The sequence below is a fragment of the Salarias fasciatus genome, chromosome 4, assembly GCF_902148845.1.
Source record: "Salarias fasciatus chromosome 4, fSalaFa1.1, whole genome shotgun sequence".
In the NCBI taxonomy this organism is placed as follows: domain Eukaryota; kingdom Metazoa; phylum Chordata; class Actinopteri; order Blenniiformes; family Blenniidae; genus Salarias; species Salarias fasciatus.
Window position 1 is genome coordinate 7,165,839 of NC_043748.1, and position 27,650 is coordinate 7,193,488.

Sequence of the window (27,650 nt, forward strand, 5' to 3'; positions counted from 1 at the left end):
GAGTGACAATGCGCTGGCCCCGCGCCAGCCAATCACAGCCTCACATACAAGGGGGGATTCATTTGTAAACATTTAGAATATTGTGATAACCAAAATCCATAGTAGTAACATATTTTGAGATATTGAAATCATGAGTTAGTCAGTGTGAGTCAGTGTATCAGACATACAAGATGAACCTTTTCTCAAAAGTAAATAAACATTCAATATATACAAATATGTTTTTAAAAAACAGTGGCTGACTAATATGAATAGGCTTTAGGTAATTATTTTTTAATAACATAAGATAAGGCTAGCTTCAATAGCATATCAAACATATTATTGTAGAACTAAAATCGTCTATGTTATTGTTATATTGTGAAATGTATTTCTTTCAGTCATACTGACATTTGAAAGTGGCATTAAAACACACTTTGCTTTTAACTGCATTGCCTTATCACTGAAAGTGTATTGCATACTTCACAAAATACTTATACTTAACGTCCTTATGACTGCACCGTGTCCAGAATGTTGCATGCTCTCTTTGTAACAGCTTTTTCTTATATGAAAATTCCATGTGTATACACATTTTATTTAGCTTTTGGGGTAATGTCAATCATTTTGATTTGAATCTTAAATTATAGTTATGCACACATTTGTTGAAAAAATATAAACTTAATTGCAGATGTCTCCTGTGTTTCACTTTCTCATATAGATGCTTGTAATTTCTTCTTGTTTTTTTGCAATTGTTAGGATTTTAAGGTAATTGTGAGGTAAATAAATAAAACAGCTTTAACTGTCTTATTAATTAGTCTTGAAGTTATATACTATGGAATCTTGAAACACACATGTATATGAAAACACGAATCTATTTGATGTGTTTTTAAATTGCTCACATTATGATTCCCCTTCTCTACAGATTTTTTTTTTCATCCACTGTGCATTTTAAGCTTTGCTCAGGGTGCACTAAGCTGCTCTATTCAAAGTGATTTGACCAGCCAACGCTTTAAATCTGGCGCTTTTCGCTGTGTTTAGCGCCGCCACTCACCACACCATTGGTCTGCGCCGCGCGCCAATCACAGCGCGCTCTGTCCGCAGGCAGGCGGCACGAGCTCATTAACATGCAGGTATCCGACCAATGGGAGGCCGTGTTTACCCAGCCCCGAGACGCGAGGTACGCAGTTGCACCGGGAGAGAAACCGCTGCTCGGAGATCCGAGCCGCAATCCAGCCGGGCCGGAAGCCCCAGTTCCACTGCTTCCATAGACTGAACCAGCAGGCTCCAGCAGCCTCACATGGAAATACTGTAGGATCTCACTCAGCCACATGCTTTATTTCAGATTTTGATTTTAAATGGGCGTCGCACTCGGCCTTGCACCTTCCCTCCCCGAGTTTTGTGATTTTATAATTTATTGTTATGCAAGGATTTAACATACCAGTAAGTAGTAATTTTATATCCTTGATTTTTTTTAAATTTAATAAAATATTAAAGGGCCTGTGACTGGGTTGTTAAAAGACAGGGGTCGTATTTAGTCCAAGATGTCATATTTGTCTTGACAGGCATAACACAGTGCAGTGCTTTAATTTTCTAAATAACAAAAGATGATGTATGAGGTGTATCCTGTGTGGAATAAATCTACGATTTAATGAACACATGTGAAATAAATTATTATTATTATTATTATTATTATTATTATTATTATTATTATTATTATTATTATTATATGCTTTTTATTCTTATTTCTTGTCTTTTTTGCACGTTGTTCGTGCTAACAAAATTTTCTTGGGATCACATATAAAATTCAGTCATTCTGCTGCATTGTAAATTTTTATTTGTAATTATCCATCATTTTAGAAATCACGTATTTTATATTTTCAGACAGGATGTTATGTATGTTAAAACATATTGATCGGGTCAGAGTCGCAGTTATATAGATTGAAAATCTATCGGTCGAGGAGGAATCCGGCTTCCCGGAGACGGTAAACACTTCCCGGTGAAGACCTCCGGATGTGGAGCGGGAGACGCGTCTTAACACGCCCAGTCGAGGCGCTCTCTCTGCCGGCCAGCTCAGCCAAGGAGGGCCGCCTGTCTCCCAGCAGGATCCGACCTCTGCTAAATAATTTGATTTATCCCCTTTTTGCACTCGTTTATAGTAATCAAATTGATAGCTGCGTAATGAATTGCATCATGCCTGTGCACAACTTTAAGTAGGTTTTAATTTTTTTTTCACGGCCGAAAGCGCGCAATTCCGGATAAAATGGGAGGAAAAAAACCGTGAATATTTACGCAGCAGCAGCTGAACGCCATAAATTACATTTCGAGCATGTACGAAGCTGCAGCATTTCTCCGCTGCGTGGATCGCTTGATATTAGTTATTTGTCGGTGGCTGGGCGCGCAGGAGAGGCTCGCTGCTCCAGCATGGCGAGGGGAAGGTAATGGCCGACCGCAAGGCTCCCTCTCCCAGCGTGGAGACAAAGAGAGTCCTGCTGCTGGGCGGCCATTCAGCCCGGGTCCTCTGCAGCTCCCAGCCTCGACACTCGGCGGTCCCGCACGCCCGGATCAGATCCTTTTTTCAACGTTTTCCCGTTCAGTACATGTACATGCACGGTATAGACGGTCCCAGAAAATGCTGGCTTGATGCGAAGCTTTTTATTGTTGTTGTAGGAGCTCTGGATTGAAGACTGGAACTGGAAACATGAGGAGGGGACTGGACCCTCAGTGGAAAAGTCTATATGATAATAACATGCCATACACGTTTACAGAAGGTTATTTTTTTTAAGTAATTTAATTTATACTGGAAATATAATTTTATCACAACTCAAGTCATTCAAAACCCAGATTGAGACTCTTTATGATAAAAATATTTATGTATATATTTAATTAATAGAAAATATTGAATTAAAATACCATTCTGCTTTATTTCTGAATTGTTCACAGCTATTACCGAGGCACAAAGGTGGCCTATCACGTTAAGAAGAGCTTCATTTTTGTTAATGCAGTGAAAATGTTTTATTTACGCTTTACAAACCGGGTTCTTCCCTCATCTCGACTAAATAATGCCATTTCTGTGGTATCGCAGAGGATGCAGCCTGTAATGTATTTACTACTCCATTTGATTACCTGACCTGAAATAGGTCAAGGCAGATGAAGACAGTGAGAGTGCAGTTATTCACATGCACACACACACACACACACGTACGCACGAGTGCGCGCACGCGTACAATACGCACACACACTGAGGGTGTATGTGTGTGTATGTGTGTGTGTGTGTGTGTGTGTCCAAGCCTTTCAGGAGCTGCTGCATCTCTGTTATGCAGCTGTATTTTATTATATTCTAATTTTAAATATCACACCTCCCACTTCATGATCCGATTCTAAACTTTGTGATCTGACAGCTCGGGCTGCTTTCATTCTGCCCGAAAGGTCCGCAAATAAATCGATGTGTGACATCAGGTGATTTCTTAAATTTGGCAGATCATTAGAAACGGGTTTTTTTTTTTATTTTTTCATTTTTTTGCAGAAGTTGCACAATGCATGTGTCCATCTCCCAGCTTTGGGGGGGATCGAGCGAGGTGTGATGGGAGCCGGATGGAGATTACAGAGGCGGAGGAACGCCTGCATCAATCCGAGACAATAGGACGAGCAGGACAAGGCAGGCAGCCCTGTTCACCTTGAGATGTAGGCTGAGCAGGCTTCCATCATCCCTACCCACCCAAACAGGACAGCACACTTCCCCCTTTTAACCAAACCGTGGGGATTGTTGCACGAATATGGTGATTGATTAATTTATTTTTTAATAAAGACTGACAGCTGGTTACTGCTGACGTGGTTGTTAAACCAATTGTCTGCGTTGAATATAATATGAGCATTATTAAAAAAAAAAAAAAAAAAAAAAAAAAAGGGAACTTAGTACACAGCAGTGAAATGCTGGTTGTGCGTGTGGAATATGAAATGCACGTCTCCATATGATTAGGCCCGTATCCCGGGCTGATCGATAGAGCTGGAGAGAGCCCGGATCAGTGGGCTTCTGGACGCCTCGCTGGCCGTTTGCATCTGCGTCAGTTTTTAGGTGGGAAAAGGCAGATTCCAGCCCGATGCAGAATTATCCTTAATATGACAGAAAGGTGTGACAGCAGGATTCAATGAAGCGGCACTAATGATTTGTGTTCTCGCACATTTTTTTTTTTTATAGGCTTGTACAAGACTGCGATGCCAGTGTTTTGCATCGTGTTTCTCTTATGGACTTTCCATTTCTCCCGCTAATGGAAATCGCTGTGAATTTCTCCCCCCTGACAGAAAAGATGATCGGGGGCTTCGTTTTTGGCTGGAGGAGCCTGCGATCGACTGAATGCAACACATAGATCCGGACGAGAGGATTATTATATGGGCTGCGTTTGATTTTCCTGACCTGCTCCCATCCGGATTTGGGATTACTGCGCATTCTTCGGGATGGAAGGACGGGATTTCGCTGCTCCGGCGCACCTCCTCTCGGAGCGGGGCGCCCTGGTGCACCGGGCCGCCTCTCGGATCGCTCCCTCGGGCCACGGCTCCGTGCAGCACGCCGGTCACTTCCCGCCGGGGAAATACTACCCCTCACACATACCAATGGCTCCCCACTCAGGTTAGTCCCACGTCTTTCCTCCCAACTGCAACATTGCAATTGATTTTTCTAAAATATTTTCTCCCTCTAAGCGGAGTTTAGTTTGCTCTGCTCATAATATTACCCATAAAGCCCGTGTGCGGTTTTTTTTCTTTTCAGTGAATGATGGACGATGGGCTGCATGGTGTCGCGCAAAGCTGATTATTTTTTATTATTTTTTTTTTTTCCACAAAAGAGAATAATAGACGCGGCTCTTTGGTATAAATAACGGACTGCTCAGGTGTGGCTGTTGACAGAAATTCTCTATTCAAATATTGGCCAATAAATCAGGTTAAATTTGATTTGCACAGGACCCATGGCAGGAATCCTGATTAGGCTGAATCAACATTTATTGCTTGAATATGTCAAAGGTAATGAAGACATTTTTGTTAAACAAATAGGGAATTGATAAGTTAAGTAAATGCCATGCATTTTGGGGGTGGGGGGTGTCATTTAGGATGTGTTTTAGTTTGAAGGTAGGAAGTTGGACAGGACATACTGGCACTGGTTTCCCTACTGGCTCCTCAGCTGAATCTGAAATGAGATTTTGTCACTTCAGGTTAAATTGATAAGTGTCACAGCGATGCCATCGCTTAGCCACGGGGGCCCTGGGCCATATGCAGAGCCCGGAGAGAGGAGGGGGGCAGTGAGCTGGATGAACAGGTCCTCCTGGGTGACAATGTATGGTGCTTATAGGAAGACAAGCACCAGCAGAAAATCCTCCATGTACCCTGGCCCTTTGAAGTGCTGGGGTGCAAATGTGTTCACTGTGCATACGTCAGGTTTAACAAGTGACTTGGGTATCAAGTGTACAATGATGAAACGTGCACATTTACCAAGATGAGTACACACACGTGTGTGTCCATGTTGAACAATCCCAACATTTGAGCTCAGCTTAAACAATTCACAGCATCTCAGCCAGTCCCAAAACACACAACCTCTGCTTGCACTTGCAGTTTTACTTTCTTCTTTATTGTTATTGCTCTCCATGCATTTGTATTATTTGATTTTGATTCAAATTAAATAATAACAGTATGTTTTGTGTTTTACAAAAATGTACTTATTGCATAGATGCTGCAACACAAAAATGCATGATAGTGTATCTTTCTTTTTCTTTTTTTTTACCCACCCATGTAAAACAAAAGAGATTTAAATAAGATAAGTCAAAACAGTGGCGTATTGATTGCATCAAACAGCCACGCTTCTGAAGCAATTTTCTTTGAGAATATGTTAATGTGGCCTCTAAAAACCCGTTTACGATGCAGCTGTGGAGTTCTGGGTTACAGGGAAGCAAAGGAATATTCAGTCCTTTAAAGTTGTTTTATATTTCTGCTCAGATCATTACAGAATTTAGCGTGCTCAGTGTAGGTGGATGAATACAGAATGATGGCCACCTCCAACATTTCCCTCTAATATCCTTTGTCCTGCATGATATTACTGCTTTTTGCTCATTTGTTTATTTACATTTTTGACATCTTACCAAATGGCTGCACTGTAGGCAGTATTGTGACAGGCTAGCACAAGATATTCTTTTTTTTTTCTTTTTTTTTTTTTTCAAATTCAACATGTTTATAAAAATTCCGAATCCATTTGCAAAAATCATGCGAAACATGAGGCGTAATTAGTCATTCAGGAGGATTCATGGGTGCTGTTCGCCATTCATCCCTCACCATTCATGTTTGCTTCTGGCAGTAGACACACACACACACACACACACACACACACACACACACACACACACACACACACACACACACACACACACACACACACACACACACACACACACACACCTTTTTTTTTTTCTGCAGATGTTTTGTTGAGCCCATGAAGGCTAATGCTGGCTACAGGGCACAGGTGCTCCCCCAACCCCACATTTGGTGTTTCTTTTGTAGTGCTGCGCTGCACCAACATGAAGACCTACCTCCCAAATGTCATCACTGTTCAATGAGCAGCACAGGTGGTTTATTGTTCTCCTCAGTCTTGCCACTGACACATGGGCGTGACTGCAGCGCCGCCTAATATCCTCAAGATCTGGAAAATTCATTTAATCCTTTATATTTGAGCGATTTGATTAAATTAACACAAGGGATAATTTGACATAAGTTCACATAGTTTCACAATCTTCTCCTGGCTGTACTGGGATTATTTTGTTATTGCGATCTGCTGATGTGTGATGTTTGATTTATTATTTTAATAATAATGAAAATGTCAAGCATGCCGTAATACATATAGGCGGATGAGACGGGAAGCATAATTCAATATTATTCACTGCATAAATTTCTAAAATGGTATTTTGTAAAAACAGGGGATGTTTTTTTTTTCTCTGTAAAAATGACACACTTGATTGATTTTCTTAAAACATATTCATAATTCTTGCTTTCTGGGCATTTTGTGTTGCATTACTGGTGCTCCATCATCTACCAAAGCATAAAGATGTACATGTATGTGATGATCATCAAAAGTTCTACTCTGAATTAGAAAATTAAAAATAGTACCAAACACAACATATTTAAACTTAAATCCTTTTTTGTTTATTACGCACAATGATTTTCTTTATGCAGTTAAACAAAGGCGAGTAAGTCATATCACATGTGAAACCTGTGATGTTTGCTGGCTGTGTGACGCTGCTCATCAGGACGGGACAGGTCATTAGTGTCCTGTGTGCTGGTAGCATTAGCACATGTTGTTTGCTGAGTATGTGCTCAGTTTCTCTGCACTTTCCCCCTGGAGACTAACTTGCACACTGGTTCACATGAATACTTTACAAAGAGCATGAATATTTCAGGGTTGATGTAAAAATGCGTTCGGAGGCAGGTTTCTGATGTGGCTCCTTGAAAGGGCTCCTCTGACTTTGCAGAGTTATTTATTGTGAATGCTTCCTTTACCCTCGCTGCCGAAAAAAGTGACGGCAGTCGCAGCGCACACTCCCTCCGCATTGTTCCTTGCAGGGTTAAAGAATTTTAGCATATTTTGGGAGAAAACCCCCCCCCCCCCCCTTTTTTTTTTTGTTTTTGGTGCGGTTCTTAACAATCAGGCAGCAGCAGCAGCAGCAGCAGCAGCCTTGAACGCCCTCTCCTACCTTCTTGCCCACTGAACCATGTTACTTTCGAGCCGGTAGAGATTCTGTCAGTTTGCATTTGCCTCTGTCTATCTTCACCTACTACAAGCCAGTCTTTTGTAATGCATGTCAGGTGGTCAATTTATCGTTTACACTTGCACTGTGTTCTGGGAACGTGACATTGGAGCAACTTCTCCCTCTCTACGCTCGCAGAAACGGCGAGACGCAGACCTGTAAACGCACCTAATGCTGTTTAATTCTGCCGGTTCATTTACAAGGACTTTTTGAAAGAGTAATTTTATCTCCCGCCGGCTCCGGCGCGGAGGCAGGGGTGGGTCTTCGCTTGGCCGCGAGGCCGGGATTCAGATGTTGGATGGTGTCAGAGCAGGAGACACAGTGGAGCTGTCTTTACTGCTGGCATTTATGGCTGGGGGTTCATCTTTCAGCCATATTGTTCTGATCAGCCTGCTCCGGCCGAGGTGTGGCTGTGTGAAAGCAGTGGGGGGCTCGGACGGCCGTCCACGGCTGAGCTCTGCTTTAAACACCCCATGTAATCAAAGGTCATACTTGTGTCATCTCGCTCGCTCGGCCTCTCCTTCCTCTACATCTGCCCTGTCTCCCCTTCCATGAGCGCTCGTCTCTCTCTCTCTCTCTCTCTCCCTCTTCTCATCACCTCTTTCTTCCCCCCCCTCCAGCAGGAAGACCCTTGTGTCTGGGAAGCGGTGGTCTTCCTGCCACTTCTGTTTTAGCCACTCCGTCCTGCCCCTGGGCCATTGTTGCAGACCCCAGCTTTGTGTGTGTTTTACAGCTGCTGTTAAAGATAAAAAACAGTCCCTTCCACCCCCTTTATTGTTTTCTGGTAGGATGTCCCTGTCATTCCCTTGGTTTTTATGTCCTCGCTGGATATCTGAGCAGCTCCCCCCCTTCAAAGGTTAGCCGTGCTGTCTGCCTTCTCACATTTTTTTTTTCTTTCCAAAGGAGAATAAATAACTTTACTGAGACTTTTATTGAACGTCTCATTGCTAGAATATCCCATGGGTCTGTGGTTGTTGGGAAGACGCTTCAAAGACAAACACAGGTGTTTGGTGGAGTTAGCAATGGGCCGGTTACAACCAGGGTCTTTAAGAGAATAAACCTCAGTGAGTGGGTGAAGGTTGTTTGTGGGAAAGAGAGAAAGATTCTTCTTTTCTGGCCTTGTAGCTCCAATGTTGTGAGCACTCAGAGTTCGTACCCTTTTACCCAGCCCCCATCCTTTTTGACCCCAGACAAGAGTAGTGGCTGGAGTGTGCTGCATGCTCAGCGCAATTATTTAGCAGCACATTACAAAGCCCCACTGAAACGTGCGCCTGTCGTTTTTTGTTTTTTTTTTTTCCCCTCGAAGTCCAACAATTTTATGGGTTGTGGTGAGCCTTACTTGAGTGAAAAAGCATGTCTCATATCTTCAGCTATCTTTGCAAAGCCACTTGTAGACAAGAGGCCCCTATGGTGGACATACAGCGACAGGAGATGGGTCAGAAGCCAGGTTCCATTTAGCTCTGGTTTTGTGAGCGCCATTCCATTTTTTTTTCTTTTTCTTTTTTTTTATGGTTCCAGTTCTGCTAAACAAGTTAAGAATCGACCCTCATTTGTACGTAGTTGTGAGATATTCCACTTCAGAACAGCTGCCGCTTGCAGGAGTTCCCTTGAATAGTGGAGTTGTTGCTTGGCGTCCTACACCTGGCTGAAATAGCACCTTGCCCGTTTCTGCGGCCATCTGTCACCTTCCCCCGACACTCCCTCTGAAAACTGACAAGGGTAAGCCCTCCGCATATTTGAAATCATTAAATTCTTTGTTAACAAGAAGAAAAAATAATGATTTTTAACATTTTTAAGCTTAAATGATTAAAAACTATTCTTAATACCTTGTAATCATTCCAGGTCATCTCTGATAACAGGGCACTACCTCAGAGTTAGATACTTTGTGAATTTAAAACAAGGGTTGTTTTTTTTTTTTCCTTGCTAGAGGATTTTGGCTCGCTGGTGGCCATGTTGCCTCAGATGCAGGTCCTTCAAACAGACCGCCACCCACACTACGCCATGTGGCGCGGTGCCACAGAGCCCTCGCCTCGAGCACGGGGTGTGCACGCGGGGCAAACACAAAGGAGACCCACGGGTGAGAGTGACGGGCAGGGCAATACCTTCCTGTACTGGATTTCAAGGCATTGGATTTCAAACCCGTCTTTTCTATTTTTACACCCAACATGAGGAAGTGAGGAGCTGAATTAGAAATCCGATGACTCTTTTGTTCACGTCCCTTGGCACATACTAATATATATACTTATATAAATACATATTCTGATTGAATTGACTGATACGTTGACGAATGCAGCCACTGCTGTTTTGTTTGGAATTCGGATCCCCCTCTTTGGCTTGCTCTTTTTATTTTTTTTTTCCCCCCCCTGCCTCCTCTCCCCTCGGTCTCCCTCCCTCCCCCAGTATCAGGCTGCTTCTCATCAGGCAGCCCCGGGCCCACCTCTGTGCGTGGCCGTATTGCATGTGACAGCTGTTAGACATTATTAACGGCTCAAGCAGAAAATCCAGATTACTTGTTTTTTAATTTCAGTTTTATTATTGTAATCGTTCAGTGAAAAGAACAAAAAAAAAAAAAAAAAGAGCTGTTGCCCTATTGTTGTGAGCAGATTTGCGGTCAGTGACGACACCGTATGAGTGTGTGTGTGTATGTGTGTGTGGTTATGTTTGGGTTGGTGGGTGGGTTAGCATGCGTGCGTGTGTGTCCTGGGTTGCGTTCTCCAGACAGCCCCCCCACTAGCGCCGAGGCACCCTGTGGTTGGCTGTGAGGCCTAGACAGGTGCTTTGTTAACCCTCTAACGTCTGAGTCTGCCCCTGCCGGATCTGCTGTTAGTGCTCCTGGCAGCGTTTCACGCTCACGATGCAGCCCGAGCGTTGGTTCCTGCGTTCCTAGAAACCAGCAGCGATGCTCTTAGAGCGATCTCTTCTCCCGGCACGTGAGATGAGTTTTGACTGTCACAATTTCTCACAATTTAGTGCAGGGGATGCCAGTTTCTGCCGTGGCTCCACCGTATTTTTAACGTATGGAAATCATTTTGACAGGGAAACAATTATACAACTCAGCAGCTGTTTCAGTACAGCACTTCCTTTCTGTTTTGTCTTTGTTTATATTCCTCACTGTATATTTTCTGTTTTTCTGAGCTTCCTCTTTTCAAATGAGTATGATCTGCAAATGATAGTATGTGAGGAAAAACTCAAATTCCGATCGGCGGTTTGGTGGCAGTCGGTGGAGCGGTGGGCGGTGGTGAGACACGGTACCAAACAATGAGGTGCGCTGCTAAATATATGCAAAAAAAAAAAAAAAAACGCCATTAAATATACATGTAGCATGCCTCTCAAGGTTGTGTCAGTCCTTTTGTGAGAAAACAAAGATTAGCATCAGGAATTCCATTTTAATAAGTCTCCTGGGACCAACCAACCAGATGCGGAGTTCTCATTCCAAACGGGACTTGTTGAACTCGCTTTCTGAATTTTCCTCTACTATTTACTCTCTCTCGGATTTTCTAAGTGCCTTGTGACACTGATGATATCTAATCAATGTCAGATTTTTGTTTTCCAAGTCATTTGTTGTACACTTTAAATTCTTTCAAGTTTCTTAATAAGTCTTTGATGATCCGGGTCCATATTGTTTCCTGAAGTTGCTCCACCTGATCCCTCATCGCCTACCTCTGTGTTTCCATTCATCCCCACAGAGTGGGTATTCACTATTTCATTCTCAATTTTCTTTCTTTCTTTCTTTTTTTTTTGTCATCCCCTCTGCCTGGTGTGACCACTAGGCTACACTGCCTCCTCTCTCTGATACAGTGTGCGTCCCGAGGATCTGGGGCAAATGACTGGCTCCACAGCAACAGATGTGTGCTTGTCTGCTGTTACTGCATGCATTAGCCTTCTCCGCTTGCTATGCATGGCCACTGACCTACCCTCCGGTGGAGGGGGGGTGGGGGGGGGGGGGGGGGGGGGTGCAGGGCGAGTTAGGTTGCGTGTTTGCCCGGGAAAGAGAGAGAGAGAGAGAGGAAAAGGCCGAGAGACAGACAGACAGACAAAGAGGAAAGCGACAGCAAGACTAGATGCACACTGTCACATGCTGTCATACACTTACTGGTGCATTGCAAACACACACACACACACACACACACACACACACACACACACACACGCACACACACACACGCACGCACGCACACGCACGCAGACGTCACACTAACTCACACGTCTTGCTTCCCAGGAGGCTGTGGGGCCAGTGGGACAGAGCAAGCTTGAGAGTCTGGTTCATCTGTTTACATCTAATTATAGAAACAGGACTATTTCTGCAACTACTGCTCTAGCTTTTTTTATATTCTTGCGAGAGAGAGAGAGAGAAAGAGGGAGTGTGTGTGTGAGAGAGAGAGAGAGAGAGAGAAGAGGGAGGGGAAAAAAAACAAAGCTTTGACAGCCTTTTCTCACAATGGTGAGCGGTTATCTCATCCCCTCAGCGCTGCTACAGTCTGCTGTCTCTCAGTACAGTACAAGAGGACACAGAGGGAGGGGGAGAGTGTCTTGTATTGTAAGCCCTCTCATCCTCATGTAACATGAATGTGCAAATTTACGAGACGCAAGAAGCAAAACAAGGCGAAGCCTTTTCTCCATTAGCCTTGACAATAAACCCAGAAAAAAACAAAAAAGAACAAAAAAGAGAGAATAAATTCTTCACCCCTGCCCCTTGGGCCCTTGGTTGGACCCAGTAGAAAGCGCTGTCCATCACAGCAGTCAAAACAAAAGCAAGAAAGAGCTGATGTTGGGGATTAGCATTGTATAAAATGTATCTAGTATTAAAGAGGCAGGGCCAGTGTGACGGTTAATCCTCCAGCTCGGTGGCTGATATCCAGCTGAGTGGCTGGTGTTTGCCAGGGGGCTCTTGGAGGAGGAGGGTGTCCGCCTTCACAGGGAAGGGGGGGGAGGGGGGGTGTGCAGGTGAGAGCCAGTTCAGGGCAGGGTGGGGTCTGTGGGTCTGGACAAGCTCGACTGCTGCCCATTGCAGGTGCTTTCATAAATAGCCCCCAAGGCCAAATGCACAGCCTGATGAATGCAACCTGAGCCAGGTGGCGCCCATCCCCCCCCAACCCAATACATAAACCACCACGTGATGGTAATGTGCGCTCGCATACTCCGCTGCCACCACCCACCCCACCTCCTTTATTCCGAGACATGGCAGGTAAATTAATTGGCTGTGACTATGTAACATATATGCCGAGATAAAGGTGCACTGTCTGGCCGAGGCGTAGCGTAACGGCCGTAATGATAGCTCCATTGTGCTGATGTTGAGGGGGGTAGTTAGCGGCACAGCCGGCGGGGCCTTTGCTGGAGGGCTGGATAGTCTCTGATTAATAGTGGGGAATGCTTTGAAGTGACACCCAAGTGCACCCGCTCACAGGCTAATAGCAATACCATCAGTATAGGGAGGGCTTCCTCTTCCTCAGTCTTCATTAGCTAACGTTTCCCTTGCACTGTCCCAGCCACTGCCCCATCCTGTCCTGACTCTTCTGAAGAGAACCCTTAGCGACTCAGTTTTTTATTTGTGAAATTGTTTCTTAAATTCAGAATAATTTTATTTGGTAAAGCCGGAAAGCCAAGGGAGAACAGAAGTCTTCCCTTGTTGTTGTGCTGCATGGATGAACTGTGGCTCAGCCTAAAGACTCACGGGACTGATGTGGCTCAAGTGGGACATGATTGGGGACTATTCCCTAGACCCATCGGATCTTCTCTCCACCAACAGACGCCTTACAGCTGTGAACTACATCTGCATGCGTGTGTGTGTGTGTCCTGGTTTTACTCACTGTTGAAGTCTGCTACAGGATCCAGGCTAACAGTGTGGCGGTGTGTGTGTGTGTGTGTGTTTGGGGAGAGGCCGGGTTGGGTCTGTCAGCTGTTTGAGTAAAGTAAACTATTAGTGCTGGGAGAAGGCAGTCTTCCCAGTGAAGAATTAGAACTAGTTCTAATTGCTGTGAAGTTGGGCTATGATTACATGCTGGCTAATGCACTGACAGACCTCTTACTTGGCTGGCTCTCAGAACACTGCTGAAATGGCTGAATGCCTTTCAGTTAAACAGCATAATGGGAGGGTGTGTGAACGCACTTGTGTGCGTGTGTTTGCAATGTGTGGGTGGCTGCCTGTGTGTATCTGTGATTAAACTTTCCTCCAAGAGTGGTTTTCTGTGCTTTTTGCATGTTTTTGTCAGTTTTGCATTTTTCCTGCATATGTGTGTGGGTGTGTGTGTGTGCGCGGCTGTGTGTGTATGTTTTTTTTTCCAATGTGATAACTGCACGCCGCTTGTTTCTTGAGTGCCTGTCATTATTTGTAGTAGAAGCAACTTTTTCTCTCCAAATCAAAACTCAGCTGGTGCAACTGTCTCTGAACAGCACAGGGGAAGTGTGTTTTGAGTTTTTGTGTACAACGCGCTGTATTTGTGTGTGCATGCCCACAGGAAACAGCAATCAAAGGAGCTGTGTGGTTGAGGGATCGCATAAAAGGAAGGAGAGAGGAAACCGAGTGGCAAGCAGCTGAGAGGGCAGCATGTGGGGGTGGATGGGCGGGGGGGGGGCTGATGCAGGTGCCTGATTCCACCTCATCCATTTTTATTCCATTGGTCTCTCGTTTCCACGATCATGCACAGGGCCGTCGAGGATGTGGTTAATCCACCTGCCACAATTACAGTGTTGATTAACTGGTACGCCTGTGACAGGAATCAGCAATATACAGATGGATTCACACTGCTTTTATCATAGATCTGTTGGCAGAAATAATCAGGTGTAAAATCAAAGAAGGCACAAGGTTCTTCTTTTTCTTTTTCTGTGGGTGTGTGCATGCCCCATTTTGCAAGAAAGGCCTCTTTTGCATTTAACTGGACCGTGCTGTAAATCACATCACATTCCCAGCATATGGGATGACAGTTACGGGAGCGTATGCGCCGTTTGCTCATCGGCCCTGTGTCGTCTCTCTCTCTTAACGCCGCAGAATGAATACAGACATCATCGTGTTTCTCCGGAGGTCGGCGGGTCAGAGGGAACGTTAACACAGTCACAAGAATTTCACTGTGTGTGTGTCTCTGTTGATTACGTCCTGGGTTAGTCAGGCCGCACTGGTGGACTGGACCGCTTCAGACCACTGCTCTAGAGACTGCACACACACAAAAAAAAGAAAAACTCCAGAAGGCCTTTTCTTATGACGGGGCTTTTTGGGTGTCTGACGTGGCTGAAATATAATAATAAATCGGTTCCACACATGTTGAGTCACATACAGTTGCTAAGAAATAAAGTGAGACCTGTGAGTTATTTTGGAGACTCAGGTCTGTGCTTTGTGAGTTTGGTGTGTGACAAAGCGGCAAAGTATGGCGAGAGACGCGGTCATCCTCGGTGATGGGACGCTGCCAGGGTACAGTCATCTGGAGACACGAACCCTGGAAGGATCAATACCGTGTGGAGCCGTGTGGGAAGCAGAGCAACGCCGGGCAGAGTGGAACATGTGATGGTGATACAGATGTCTGTTAGTTTGGAGAGTGAATTTTATTTATGCTATGAGGTCCGCAGTGTACTCAGTTGTGTGTGTGTGTGCGCGCGCGCGCGCGTGTGTGTGTGTGTGTGTGTGTAAGAGCACTTGTGTGTATCCCCATTTGACAGATCTGCTTTCAGAAAGCGGAGCTGCTTTGAGGATCAATACCGACACACTGTCTGCGCTCGTACACACATATGACACACACACACACACACACTTTTACACTCACTGTCTCATCTGTCGTTTGACAGAGTTTTCCTTAGCTTCATGGGCTCTCTTTCCAGCCAAGCAGATGGCGAACATTCAGAATGAAAGCAGATCCTAAGTCCTGCTGGATCTCCATCAGTCCGCCGGTCTCCGGGACGGTCCTGTGCTGGGCTCAAGTTTCTCAAACACAGACTGAGCGCTCACGCTGCCGCTGCCTTCTCCTCTCTGCTCACACATGTCGAGAGTCGAACAGCAGTGCTTTTCAGCGGCACATCCAACAACAGTGTGCGTTAGCTCGCACAAACACTGGAGCGAAAAGGGGGCAGCTGACAGTTGCTCTCGTTACTCAGCCCGTTGTCTCCCCATGACCTCAGAAAGCACCTCCGAACCCAGCATGGTGCCTCTGGACTCACACACTTCTGTGCCCATTTCGAGGCACCCCACTGTGCGCATATAATTCTTTAAAGCGGACTCATTTCCGCTCTCGGCCTGATCACTCGTACCTGTAGCAGCCACCGCACCACCTTTCCCTCCACCTTGTGTTTATTTTTTTTTTATAAGACAGAATGCGAAGGATTTGTTTTTGCAAGCTTTTGGTTGGACCCGTCTTGCTTTGAAGCCCGCTCATAACTGAACGGGATTTTTACAAGACATGCCTCTGTGCCACTGTTTCACAACCAGATTGGTGTAGAGCTGCGGAGACGCCATTCCAGCACACACCATCTGGGAGGCTGAGCAAAGAGGGAGAGGGAAAAGTGTTAGTTCTTGTGTATGTGAGTTTGCACATATGTTTTTGTAGGTGTGTATGTGTGCATGTGTAAAGAGAGAATGGTGGTTAGCAGTGGCTGTGCAAAAAAAATAAAAAATTTGGGGGGGGGAAGGGAGGCTTCATACTGTCCCAGCCTGCATCTCCTGATTTATGAGCTTGTGAAGGAAATCTCTCATTTGTCACTTCTCATCTCGTTTCTACACATCACTTTTTTTTTTTTTTTCCCTCGTCTCTCGCTCCCTCTCAGTGGGGTTTGGTTCTCCTCCAAATGTTTCAATACTTCCATAGAACAGAGATGGAGAGAACAGGGGGAAGAGACGGGACGTGAAATGGACAGCGGCCAGCAGGGAGCTGCTGTCTTTTTTTTTGCAGATCTTGAAAACCAACTTTGAACAAATGTTACGTCTTCGTGGATATATTTTGAGGAATATTCATAGGTGCTGACATGAAGTATGTTGCTTGCGGTAAAGACGCGTGTCGTCAACGTGTATCTTTTCTAATAATAAGCAATCCAAAGCTCTTGTTATGGTGCTGCTCCTGCTACCGTGCAGAGTGTTATTGTTGGAAATGATAAAATAGAATTGGCTCCGGATCTTTTGGTGTAACGCTGACATTTCTGGCCACAGGGACGGCGTGTAACCGGGTTTGCTGCTAATACCTGCTAGCAAGTACATTATTGCACTGGGAGGGGGTCACAGTCAGGTCAACTGCAGTCTGGATTGTTAATGTGCACGCGTGTGCACGTGAATGCCAGTGCGGAGTGTGTTTATGTGCGCCGCGCTCATTCAGGTGCTGGCCATAAATCTGCCTCGCCCGTTTCCCGGGCCGCCGGAGACACGGCGGGGGCAGTTGGGGCTTCACCCCCGTTTCCAAAGCGGGGAGGGTGAGAGGAGAGTGAAGGAGAGGGTAAAGGGTTAGAGGGGAGAGGAGAATAGAAGAGAGATAAATGAGGGAGGGGGCTTAATGAGAGCCCTGGCTCACATGATTATGGGACTGGCTGATAGAAATCAGGATCTTTCTCAAAGAAGTCAATTAACCCCCTCCCCCACCCTAATTATTCATAGATTGCTCCACTGGCTCTTTACTGATAGAGCTGCTCAGCACAGCTCAATATGCAGACTCATGCCGCCTGAGTCCACACGGGGTTGTGTGTGTTGTAAGAAGCATTTGTCAAGCTTTTTTGTTTTTTTTTTCCCCTACATCTGCCGGCAGTCTGTTTTAAAGTCAGGCCTTTTCTCATGGCGTTAGTTACCCCCCCCCCCCCCCCCCCCCCCCCTCCTCTGGCCCACCTTCTCTGCATGCACAGAGAAGGTCACTACCTCATGGAGCCAGGAGGGGGCTCCACCCTCGGAGACCTCTGGTCATTAGTACATTAGAGGCTAGATGATGGCTGAACTCTGTGGTCAGAGTAAATAAGCAGTGTTGTAGAATGTCAACACGGCCAGGCGGCTCCTTCACAGCACCCGGTGTTGACATAACTGCTCTCTTATCTGAGCAGTGCAAAGCCCAGCCCCACAATAGAGCGCCGTGCCAGAACAAATACAGTAAGGGATAGAAACCACACTCTCTAACGCACAAATCCACACTCGCACACGCCGGCTGTAAGGGAATGAATTGCTTGGCACCTCAAGTAAAAAGCTGCCGCCGCCGCCGCCGATGCAATATGGCACGTACGGGCGCATTAATGATAATGCAGGACTACGCAGCGCTAACACAATCAAGTTGTGGCCCCGGCGCAGGCTATTCATGCAAGCAGACTTCCTGGTGCTCATGTTAGCCCATGAAAATAATGGGGTGTTTAAGATCGCAGTAATCTGTTTGAAGGACCTGGACCGCTCTCCCACTTCTCGGCTTGCCAGAGAATGAAGGGCAGCCTGACAGTCGTAAGACAAATTTTGCCATTGGGCCTACGTGAACGAGCAATTTTAAGCCGCGGTAGCAGCTATCGCTTGTTTGAAAGTGTGTCAAAATAAACAGGGAAAAAAAGAGGAAGAGGGCTAGATGAGAGCAGACACGAAAAGAAATATCAGTTGTTGGCTTTTCAAACGCTTGTTTAAGTACCTGTGTCACATTTGCTATTTTTCTGTGTCAAAACATTTCAGTAGCCCTTCTTACCCTCATTGCCTCACATCACCCTAATAACTCTTCTTTAGTCTCCCTCCTCGTGTCTCCCCCGCCCTCCCCTCTCCATTATGGCCTCTGCCAGATCCAGCCCGAGCTTGGCTTGCACCGACGTTGTGATAACCTGCTGAAAGCTATTGCTCTCCTGTGGATATGCAGACTCCCGGCTGAGGTTTTTCTGCACTACCTCTCTCTCTCTCTCTCTCTCTCTCTCTTGACTTCCTGCCATTTAGCTCTGCAACTGTAACTTCGCTGCCTTTCCTCCCAGAGATCCGCCGGATCGTTTCGCCGGTCAGAACCGTTGTGTAGCTGGAAGCTCTCTGGCTCGATGCATCGGTGTTGATATGTTTTATGACCACAAGGGTTAAAGCATATATTGAAGGCAAAGTAAGAATAGCTGGGCTGTTCAAAGTCCATTTAATAGTTACTATGGGATGTTGACTTTTTTATGTGAGACCCAAAACAGTGCCAGCGGTGCTACCGAGCACAGCCGGCTGGAAAATATATGATTTTAATTTTCGTTCCTCCGACATGTGTTTGCAGCGTGGTATTTCTGCGCCACTTTTCATTGAGTGAGTGTGCGTTTTGGAGGATGTGCTAAGGCGAACCAGATGAGCAGCTGCAGCACATCTGTTAACTCTGATCAGATGCTGCGAGCCTCTCGTAACCCTACAAGGTCTCCCTCTCTGCCATTTTTTTTGCGTACGATCACAAGACGGAGTGACGAGAGGGATAGCATGTGACCGCTCAGCCCTGCCTGCCTGTCCCTGCACATCAAATGTGATCTCTGAAATGGTGATAGAGGACCTCAGTGTTGGCTGTGCAGAAAACCTCAGACAGCACAAAGCAGGTGAGGAAGATACTGGCCCCTCCTTCTTCGTCGTTTGTCCTTGAATTTTGTCTTTTCCGCTCCGTCCTCTTAAAGCCCACTGAGATAACTGGAGAGGAAAGTCAACATGTCTGCCCTGCTCCATGTGAGCTTCTCTCCTCTATGCAGATGTGGGAAACGCAGATGTTGAGCAGGCCCTGGCAGGAGCATTGTAGAGATGACCGGTGTCAGCACTTGAGAGGCTTTTATTTTTAGTTCTTCAGATGCTTTCAGTAATAATTCTACCACGTGATATGTCTGGATTTCCCGTGTTGTCATTATGACTAGAAATCAGGGAGATGGACATGATATTCTACAGTGTGTTCTTTACAAGGTAATATTGTATAAATTCTGGCCTTGGTCACCCAGGTGCCTCGCTTCCTCTGGTCTGTATGATATCAGAACAAAAAAGGATCGCATTTATCTCAGCCAGCGCTACAAGAATTAAACATTTCTCCTTTGTTCCTCTTGTGAAATAATGGCAAATTACATTCAGGACTACAGAGAGACCTTGGACTGGCGGGCTGGCACGGCAGCTCCCGGCTCTGTTATCTGCACTGTTCTGTCTCTGTGTCTCTGACAGGCTACATAAGAATGAGAGAGAAGCCAGAGCAGAGAGCTGCCTTCTGTTTTTCTCACACACATCACTTCAGGACTTTATCATATTACAGCTTCATCCTGGAGAACTAACTCGGAGGACGGCAGCGGCGAGGCAGTGCCTCCGTCCAGACCCCCCCTGGTGTCCAGCACTGCTCTGCGCCGCCTAAAGGAGGCGCCGAGCCACAGATAGAACAGGGGAGGGCGAGAAGATGGGAGGACAAGGGAGAACGGGACAGTCTGACAGGCCCGGGTTGCCAGTTGAACACTGGAATGTTGATTAATGGGGGGGGGGGGGGGGGGGGGCTCTGATGGAGGGAGGGGTGAACCTGCGACTTCTCATAAAATAAGACGTTCATTACGCTCACAGGCCTCGGGGAAACTCATGGATGGACCGGCGAAGAAAAACGAGACACTGATGAGACAGGGGAGTGGGAGAGAACCTGCTTTTTAAAATAGAATAGAAATACTTTATTAATCCCCCCCAAAAAAGTGTTTTATTGTGAAGCATGCGCAATGACGACGAGCAGAGTGATGAGGGAGGACAGAAATATGGAGCTGAGCAGCAGGGGAAGGAGGGAGAGTGATGGAGGCATGATGGAGAGGGTGTGAGGACGGAAAGGGAAAACTGAGAAGGGGAGTGAGTGATGGGGCTCAAAGGAGTGAGCCGAGGAGGGAGGGGGGGGGGATGAAAGTGAAAAAGGGAAAGACAGCAGGCAAAATCTGCCCCAATCAATCGAGCTGCGTGCAGATTTATGTGGTATTGTGGGTATCATTATACATCAAGCGGACGAGACGGAGAAACTCGAGCAGCGACGCCGACGGGGCGGCGTGTGTTTATCCGCGTGTCCGTTGCGCCGCGCTTTTATTCTCCCACCTCGCGTCTACTCCAAAAGCAAACCTAACTTCTGAGTTTGACAGAACACGTTCGCCTGCGGTGAAGGAACATCCACCCACAATCCACACACTCCGCTTTTTCCAAAGCCGTCTACCTAGCACTGCCGGGCGGAGAGAGGAGCGCTGCAGACCACCCAGGACCGGGTCGTCCAAGCGCCTGCTTTTGATGTGGCGCGAGCATATGTGCGGTGCATGGGTGCAATCTCTGCTGAAACACACTGGCAAAACAGAATTTTTACTGCCTCCTGTGCGGCGTCGCCGCTCGTCACCAGAGCGGCGGGGATGCTCGGGAGGAGAAAGAGAGAGTGAGAGGGAGGCGGCCACCTCCTGCGCCAGGCGGTGCCAGGCTGAAACGCTGGAGCCGTATGGTCACCCTGAGGGAGGGGAAACCTGCCCAGTCTAACCACATCTCAATTAACCAATTAAGTTCAAAAGTTAACAGGGGACTAATTAGATAGAATAGTGCTGAGCGCTTGTTTAAATCTGTCGGGCTTTTTTTTTTTTTTTTTCCCCACTACCAGGCATTTTCTGTGTCCGTGACCTGGCTGCCGGAGCTTTGGCTGCGTCGGCTGAAACATGGCACGCAAGCTGCTGTTAGTCACCCGTCCGTCCCCGTGGCCGCAACACGAAAGCGGCCGGATTCAGACGGATCAGTCATCAGCTGTAAAACAAACCAGATCCAGTGCGCTCCATCTGATGTTTCCACTGGAACAGGGAGAGCCGTGAAAATCACATTTTTTTGGGGGGTCTGGAAGTGTTGGAGACCTGTGAGAGAGTGCTCCGAACTGGAGGACAGTTCTTAGTCATTCCTAGCGTGGCTATTTCCTGTTAGCCTCCCTCATGTTTGGTCCTGCAGATGGGTTTTAATGGATGCCAAATGGGAGGTTTAGTGCTTCACTGTTGGCCTGATGGAGCCTCTTTTTTAGCGCCATCACATTAAATGACTTGTGTTTTGGACTTCGGGGGGGGGGGGGGAACAACACGCTCCTCTCATTGACAGCGCGCCCTGGGCGTAAAGTGTTTGTAAGTTACCGCTAAAAGTATAAATTTTATCTGTGTTAAAGAGGAGAAGAGGGGCTGCTATACTGGCTGCTCCCGCCAATAAAAGATACGTAGGCTGCATGACACAATTGTAGCGAGGCTGCTTTGAGCCCTGGAGCCAAATGCAGTGTGTTTGGAGTCGGGCTGACAGCGAGAGAGAGAGAGAGAGAGAGAGTGAAAGGGAATAAAGGTGAGGAGAAATCCCTCCTTGACTCCGCTCTTTTTTTTTTTAGATTTTTTTATTTATTTACTTACTTACTTTACTGACTGTGTATTTGAGGGCTCTTACAATTTCATTTCCTGACTGGCTGCGTTACAGCGTGTGAACGAAGGCGGGGGTGAGAGCGGGTTCGGATGTCAGGATGCACTTTGAGGGGTGAAGGACTCCCCTGTCGTACGCACGGCCCAAGAGGATTCCTCCCCCTTTCCTCTTCTCCGCCTCCTCCTCCTTCCTTCTTTTATCCCCTCCCCTTCTTTCTTGCACTCATCTCTTCCTCTGTGAGATCCACAATGCTGGGAAGAAATGTGTCATTAACAGGGGAGACCAAAATAATGTTTATGGGCTCAAGCAGCACTGAAATCATTTTCCATATCAGTGCAACTGCATGGGCCCTGTGGGGGAGTAAATCTGATTTTCTCCTCCCTGTGCCAATGGGAAACATCATGGGAAAGAAAACAGATTGGATTGTTAGAGAGATGGCCTGACGCAGCTGTGGGCGGCTCTTTTTTGTGTTTGGGTGCACTGCCGTGTGTGTGTGTGTGTGTGTGTGTGTGTGTGTGTGTGTGTGTGTGTGTGTGTGTGTGTGTGTGTGTATGGGAGTATAGGAGAGGACGACAGAAACAACTGAAGAAGTGAGGATATGGCAGAGAATATGAAAAATGGAAAAGCTGATGATGCTAACGTGTGCGTGTGCGTGTGCGTGTGTGTGTGTGTGTGTGTGTGTGTGTGTGTGTGTGTGTGTGTGTGTGGATGAGCCCCTCTATGGTAATCACAATTTCATGCCTCAGGAACATAGAGACACAACAAACCACGCTCAAATGCTCCAACGTAACAACGGCTCAGTTAACGAGAAACCCTCGCTAAAGTTTCTACACATTGAAAATGTTGCATGTAGAGGCGTGTGTAGCTAAAAAAAACCAGATGATTTGACCACTTTTTCTTTGCAAGCTCGCAAAGAAAAACGCTTGCGTTTCTTTGCATATAAAAAAAAAAAGAAAGAGCAGTTGGTTCAGTTGGTAGCATGGAGGGAAATTCAATAATGTAAAACGCTGATGGAAACAACAATGTGATGCTTGGAGAGAAAACACCTCGTAATAAAATTCCTTTCCAAGGAAAACGGCGCTGGACTGGCGTAATATCCAGACTTCCTGTTACATCATGAACATTTAGGTCCTTGGACGAACGACAGAGCGAGAAGAAAGTGAAAACAATATGTGCTGATTATGTGTTGTGACATGGCTTTTTTTTTTTTTTTTTTTTTTGGGAGCGCCGTTAAATCCACGTTGAGGGAACGAGTGTGTGCACATATGTGTGGGTGGGTGTAAAAGGAAGGTAATGGGCCTTGAGCTCATTTGTCCTGGCCTGGCGCTGCGGCTCTGAGTCCATCCTCCCACCTTCTGTTGTCGAGGTCTGGAATGTCTGCTCGTTCTCCACAGACGAGGCCAGTGACTCAGCAACAACTGGGCTTTTTTATGGAGAACTCAGCGTGTAGACCTAAACACAGGTTGCGTGTGCACGTTTTACCTTACTTGACTCGTCTTTGTTGGAAAAAGAAAAAAAAAAAAAACCTTCACCGTATATTCTGTCGTTTGAGAATTGACAATGCGGCTCTTCCTCCGCTCGTGTTTACCCACGATGCTTAACTCCAGAACCAGCTCCTACTCTTGCAGTCGCACTTGTTTCTTAAATGGCACACTTCCTGATCTGCCTCCTTGTAAAAAAAAAAGAAAACAACAGCAAAGGAGCTGCGTGTCCTCTTTATTTACTGTGCTCATAAAACACCTCTTCAGCAGGAACTTTCCCAGACAATGCTATCTCATCCTGTCGGCCCGCCGCGGCCCCCTGCACCAAATCTGGCCCCGAAATGATGGGACTGGAGATGAACTTCCCTCTTCTCCAGTGAGATCCCGCTCTGAAAATTAAGCTTTATGAATGATTAATACTGGGGGGCATTAGGAGGCTGGCCAGGCAGGAAAGTTTGTAGCTGCTTTGTCGCATCGTGAAAGCTGAAGAGAAGTGGATGTAGCTAAAAACACAGTTCAGGCTGGCTATGGGCAAAGGCAGGGTGCTGTCTGGACAGGTTGCTGGTTCAAAAGCTTTATAGTGATAAAGAGAATAGATGGAGAGAAGCATGCAGTGGTGGATGTGTAGTCTCCCACCTTATTTGACCCCACCTGGAACCTAATCCTCCTCAGGAAAACCTTCTCTTTGAAGCTGTATTGTTGTTTTCAGACTCCATGCCAAGCTACAGTGAGCCAGTTGGACTAATTAGTTTGGGATTAGACTCTCCTACCACTATCATGTAGATTGATATATTGTATGAACAGCTGGTTGTAATCACCCAGTCAGTTTTTCTTTTTTCTTTTTTTTTTTTTTGCATTGTATCACTGCAAAAAAAAAAACAAAAAAAAACACTGTCATCACTTCAATAGTGAATGAGAGGCTGACACTGAAGCCACTTTGCAAACACATGCTGTCAACTTCGGCGAAACGACCACCATACGGACACACAATCACACACGCACACACACACACACACGGAGGCACGCATATGCTCAGCAACCCACACTCCCACACGCTCTCCACTTCTCTTTCACTTTGAAAGTTTCTCACAGTTGCTCACACTCTTATCTACACTTCTACTCTCAACTCTCACCCCTCTTACCCCCGCCCCCCCCCCTGGATGTTGCCCTGGATGAAAGAGCCTCTCTCGCTCTCTTCCTCCATCCGTCCCTTCCGACCGCCTCTCCCGCTCCCTTTCCACTTCTCCCACCCCCGCGCTGACCACATCCACTAAACTCACTCCACAGGCACGCAGTGTGGAGAGTGTCGGAGGCGTGCGCTGCTGGCACTTTCCCCCACCTCTGCACTGGGCCCGGCTCCAGGCCTCGCTCGCTCCCTCGCTCGAGTTCTCAAGATCAGACCGGCCTCCCGGGTGCCGATGCCTACTCCCTCCTTCCCGCCATTCAGCCACCCACCAACCCAGCAAGAACACCCCGGGGGGGTGGGGGGGGGGGGGGGGGGGGGAGGGGGGGGGGGCAGTTTGTCAAGCAGGGGGGCAAGTTAAAAAGCACCCCTCTTGCTGCAGTTGTTTCCGAAGTGAAGAGGAATTTGGCTACCAGTTGTGCTAATGTTTTCAAGATGACTTTGACTGTTTGAAGGAAATCCCCCCACTTTAGTAGCCATTTCAAATTCCTCCTGCCTTTTATTGTGAGGAAGTCGGCGCTGGGTTAGTCAGCGGCCCTCCGGGGAAGCGAGTGCAGTCTGTCTGGGGCTGGCGCTGCGTACAGCTGCCCGATTCCAGCCCGGGATCCGTGTGTTACTGAAGGGTCAAAAACTCGGTGTGTTTATGGGTGAGCATGTGTGTGTGGAAAGTCTGGTTGGCTGCTTTTTTGATGAATTCCTGGGCAGAACATGGAGCTGTGCTGGTAGGAAAGTCTGATTTGAAGGACACTGGATTGGGAGTGAGGCGTCCTGCTCAATATGTTTTTACTTGGTAAGTCAATATTCAGATGTCTATTCCATCATTGTCTGTGTGTCTTAATTTTACTGCGAGGCTCCTTCCTAACATGTCCAGCACTTTGGGAGCCAAACCATTGAATTTAGCAGCTGAACGCAGCACTTACTAATGGCTTAAATTATAAAGAAAATAAGCCAATCAAAATCAAAGCCGTGGCTGGAAACACGTGTTTTAGGGTCTTATTTTCGAGTTGAGCTGCTTTTGGGTGCTACAGATAACTCCCAGATGCTACAGAAAAATGGAAAAATACTCGCTTCCTTTTAGATTATGTGAGGAAAGGACACGTCATGAGCGGCCAATATGAGTTATAATTATTCAGGGTGTGCTTCTGCATGTTACTGACCACTCACCGTGCAACCTCAGCTGTCAGGAACTTTCTCCGTCTGTGTGATCGGATGTTTGAGTGTGTATCTGTGTGTGTGTGTCTGTTTCCTAGTAGTTTTTCTTCCTCCAGCCTCTTCTCTCTGCCGCTCGCTGATCATTGAGATGAGGAGAGCAGGTTGATGCAGTCACACCTGCAATTTTCTCTCTGCCGCTCTTCTTCCCTCGTCACCATCACTCTCGGCTCTCCGGTCTGGTGTCCTTGTCTAGACGACGCGTCCATCCGTCCCTCCAGGCTGGCATCTGCAAACAAGGCAGAGAGCTGTGGACCACATTGGCTCCTTTATAGAGAACAGGCAGGAAAATATGATGCATATTGAAACAGATCTACATCTGTACCTTTATTGGAAAAAGTGCAAACGTGTGTGTGTGTGTGTGTGTGTGTTTACTCATCTGCACTTGTGCGTGAGTGCGTGGGACACATTTGGATCTGATTCCCACAGTTTGGAAGAACGTGTTGTGTTTGTGAGTTTGTTGTCTTCCTCTTCACATCGCTGCTCGGTCCTCATTAAAAGAATTTCCTATACATTCTATTTTTGAATCGCGTCCTTGTCAGGACACCAAACAACAATCCTCTCGTTCACTCTCAATTTACTTGGCAATAGTGACCGCAGAGCAGCTTGGTGACCGATCCAGGTCAGACATGATGAGTCCTCTCCCTTTCTGCAGCTGTATAATTGAAGACACACTAATATCCAGAGAAAGGTGTGTGTGTGTGTGTGTGTGTGTGATTCCAATTTAGATGTGGTTTCAAGGTATGTTGGGAGGACTGTTGTTGCTGAGCAGCACGCTGACCAACTGCATCTGCCCACTGCTGTTGTAATGGCTTGTATTCAGCTTCCTTGCCTGGAGCGCTGTTTCTGTTTCGTTCCCATGACAACTGGGCCCTCGCTCTCCCTGCTCCGCCTCCCCGCCTGCTGCTCACTCCTTGCCGTCCTCAGGGGCCTCTGCTTGGGCCCACATCACTGTGTGCAAACACTCACACGAGTGTTTTTGTAGTCGTGCACAAACTTGGTCTCCTTCGCCCTCCACGCCCACGCCGGAGCCAAACGGTAGCGCCCGTTAACACCTCCACCTCCAGAGGTGCTGCGATATTTGTGTTGGTTTCTGCGTTTGCACATGCAGGCCTGTTTGAAGATAATTGTGCGAGTGAGGGTGTCAGGGCGGGATGTTTAGATGTCGGTAAAGGAGGTGGGGTTGCCCCATCCCAGTGTTCCCCTCTCCTTTAATTCCCTAATAGGATTAATCTCCATCGCTGTCAGGGATCGGCGCCGATTAGGATGCACATGACCCGATTTTCTTAAGAGCCCATACAAGTGCACTGCTGGCACCACTTAAGAACTGGAGAAATAAATAAACATGGTTTTTGAAAAACACACGAGCATTAAAAAAAAAACCTTACTTTAACAAGGAGCTGGTGTCGTTGAGGCAGACTTCCTGGATCCGTGTTGCCATTTAATAAGCCACTGAAAAAACAATTATGCTGAGTCCAGCACTGATGCTGTCATTCAATCTGACCTTCACTCGTTCTGCCCTGAACTGAAACTGTCCCAACGCCGAAGCAGGCCAGCTCCCTTCAATAACCCGAGAGCTTTTTCACCAACACCTCAGGTTCATTAGGATTCGAATGAGTTCACGGAGGGCGTCTTATTAGCGCCGAGTGAGTCCAGTTCATGCGCATGGGCTCCACTGGCATGGAATAATTTGGGACAGCTGCAGAAAAGAAATGGCATCTATCCATTCATCTGGTTTGCAC

General features: G+C 46.7%; 1 protein-coding gene across 9 annotated transcripts in view; it reads left to right on the forward strand.

Moving 5' to 3' along the window:
* The first annotated feature begins 1,171 nt into the window (after window positions 1-1,171).
* bahcc1a (BAH domain and coiled-coil containing 1a) overlaps window positions 1,172-27,650 on the forward strand; it is a 62,782-nt gene continuing 36,303 nt past the window's right edge. For 8 of the 9 annotated variants that reach the window (XM_030090333.1, XM_030090338.1, XM_030090337.1 and 5 more), the window contains exons 1-2: window positions 1,172-1,413; window positions 4,273-4,597. In XM_030090333.1, coding sequence (XP_029946193.1) covers window positions 4,426-4,597 — 172 coding nt within the window. In that variant the 5' untranslated portion in view covers window positions 1,172-1,413; window positions 4,273-4,425. Of the gene's footprint in view, window positions 1,414-4,168; window positions 4,598-27,650 lie in introns of all 9 variants that reach the window. The other variant, XM_030090334.1, reaches the window with a different exon arrangement.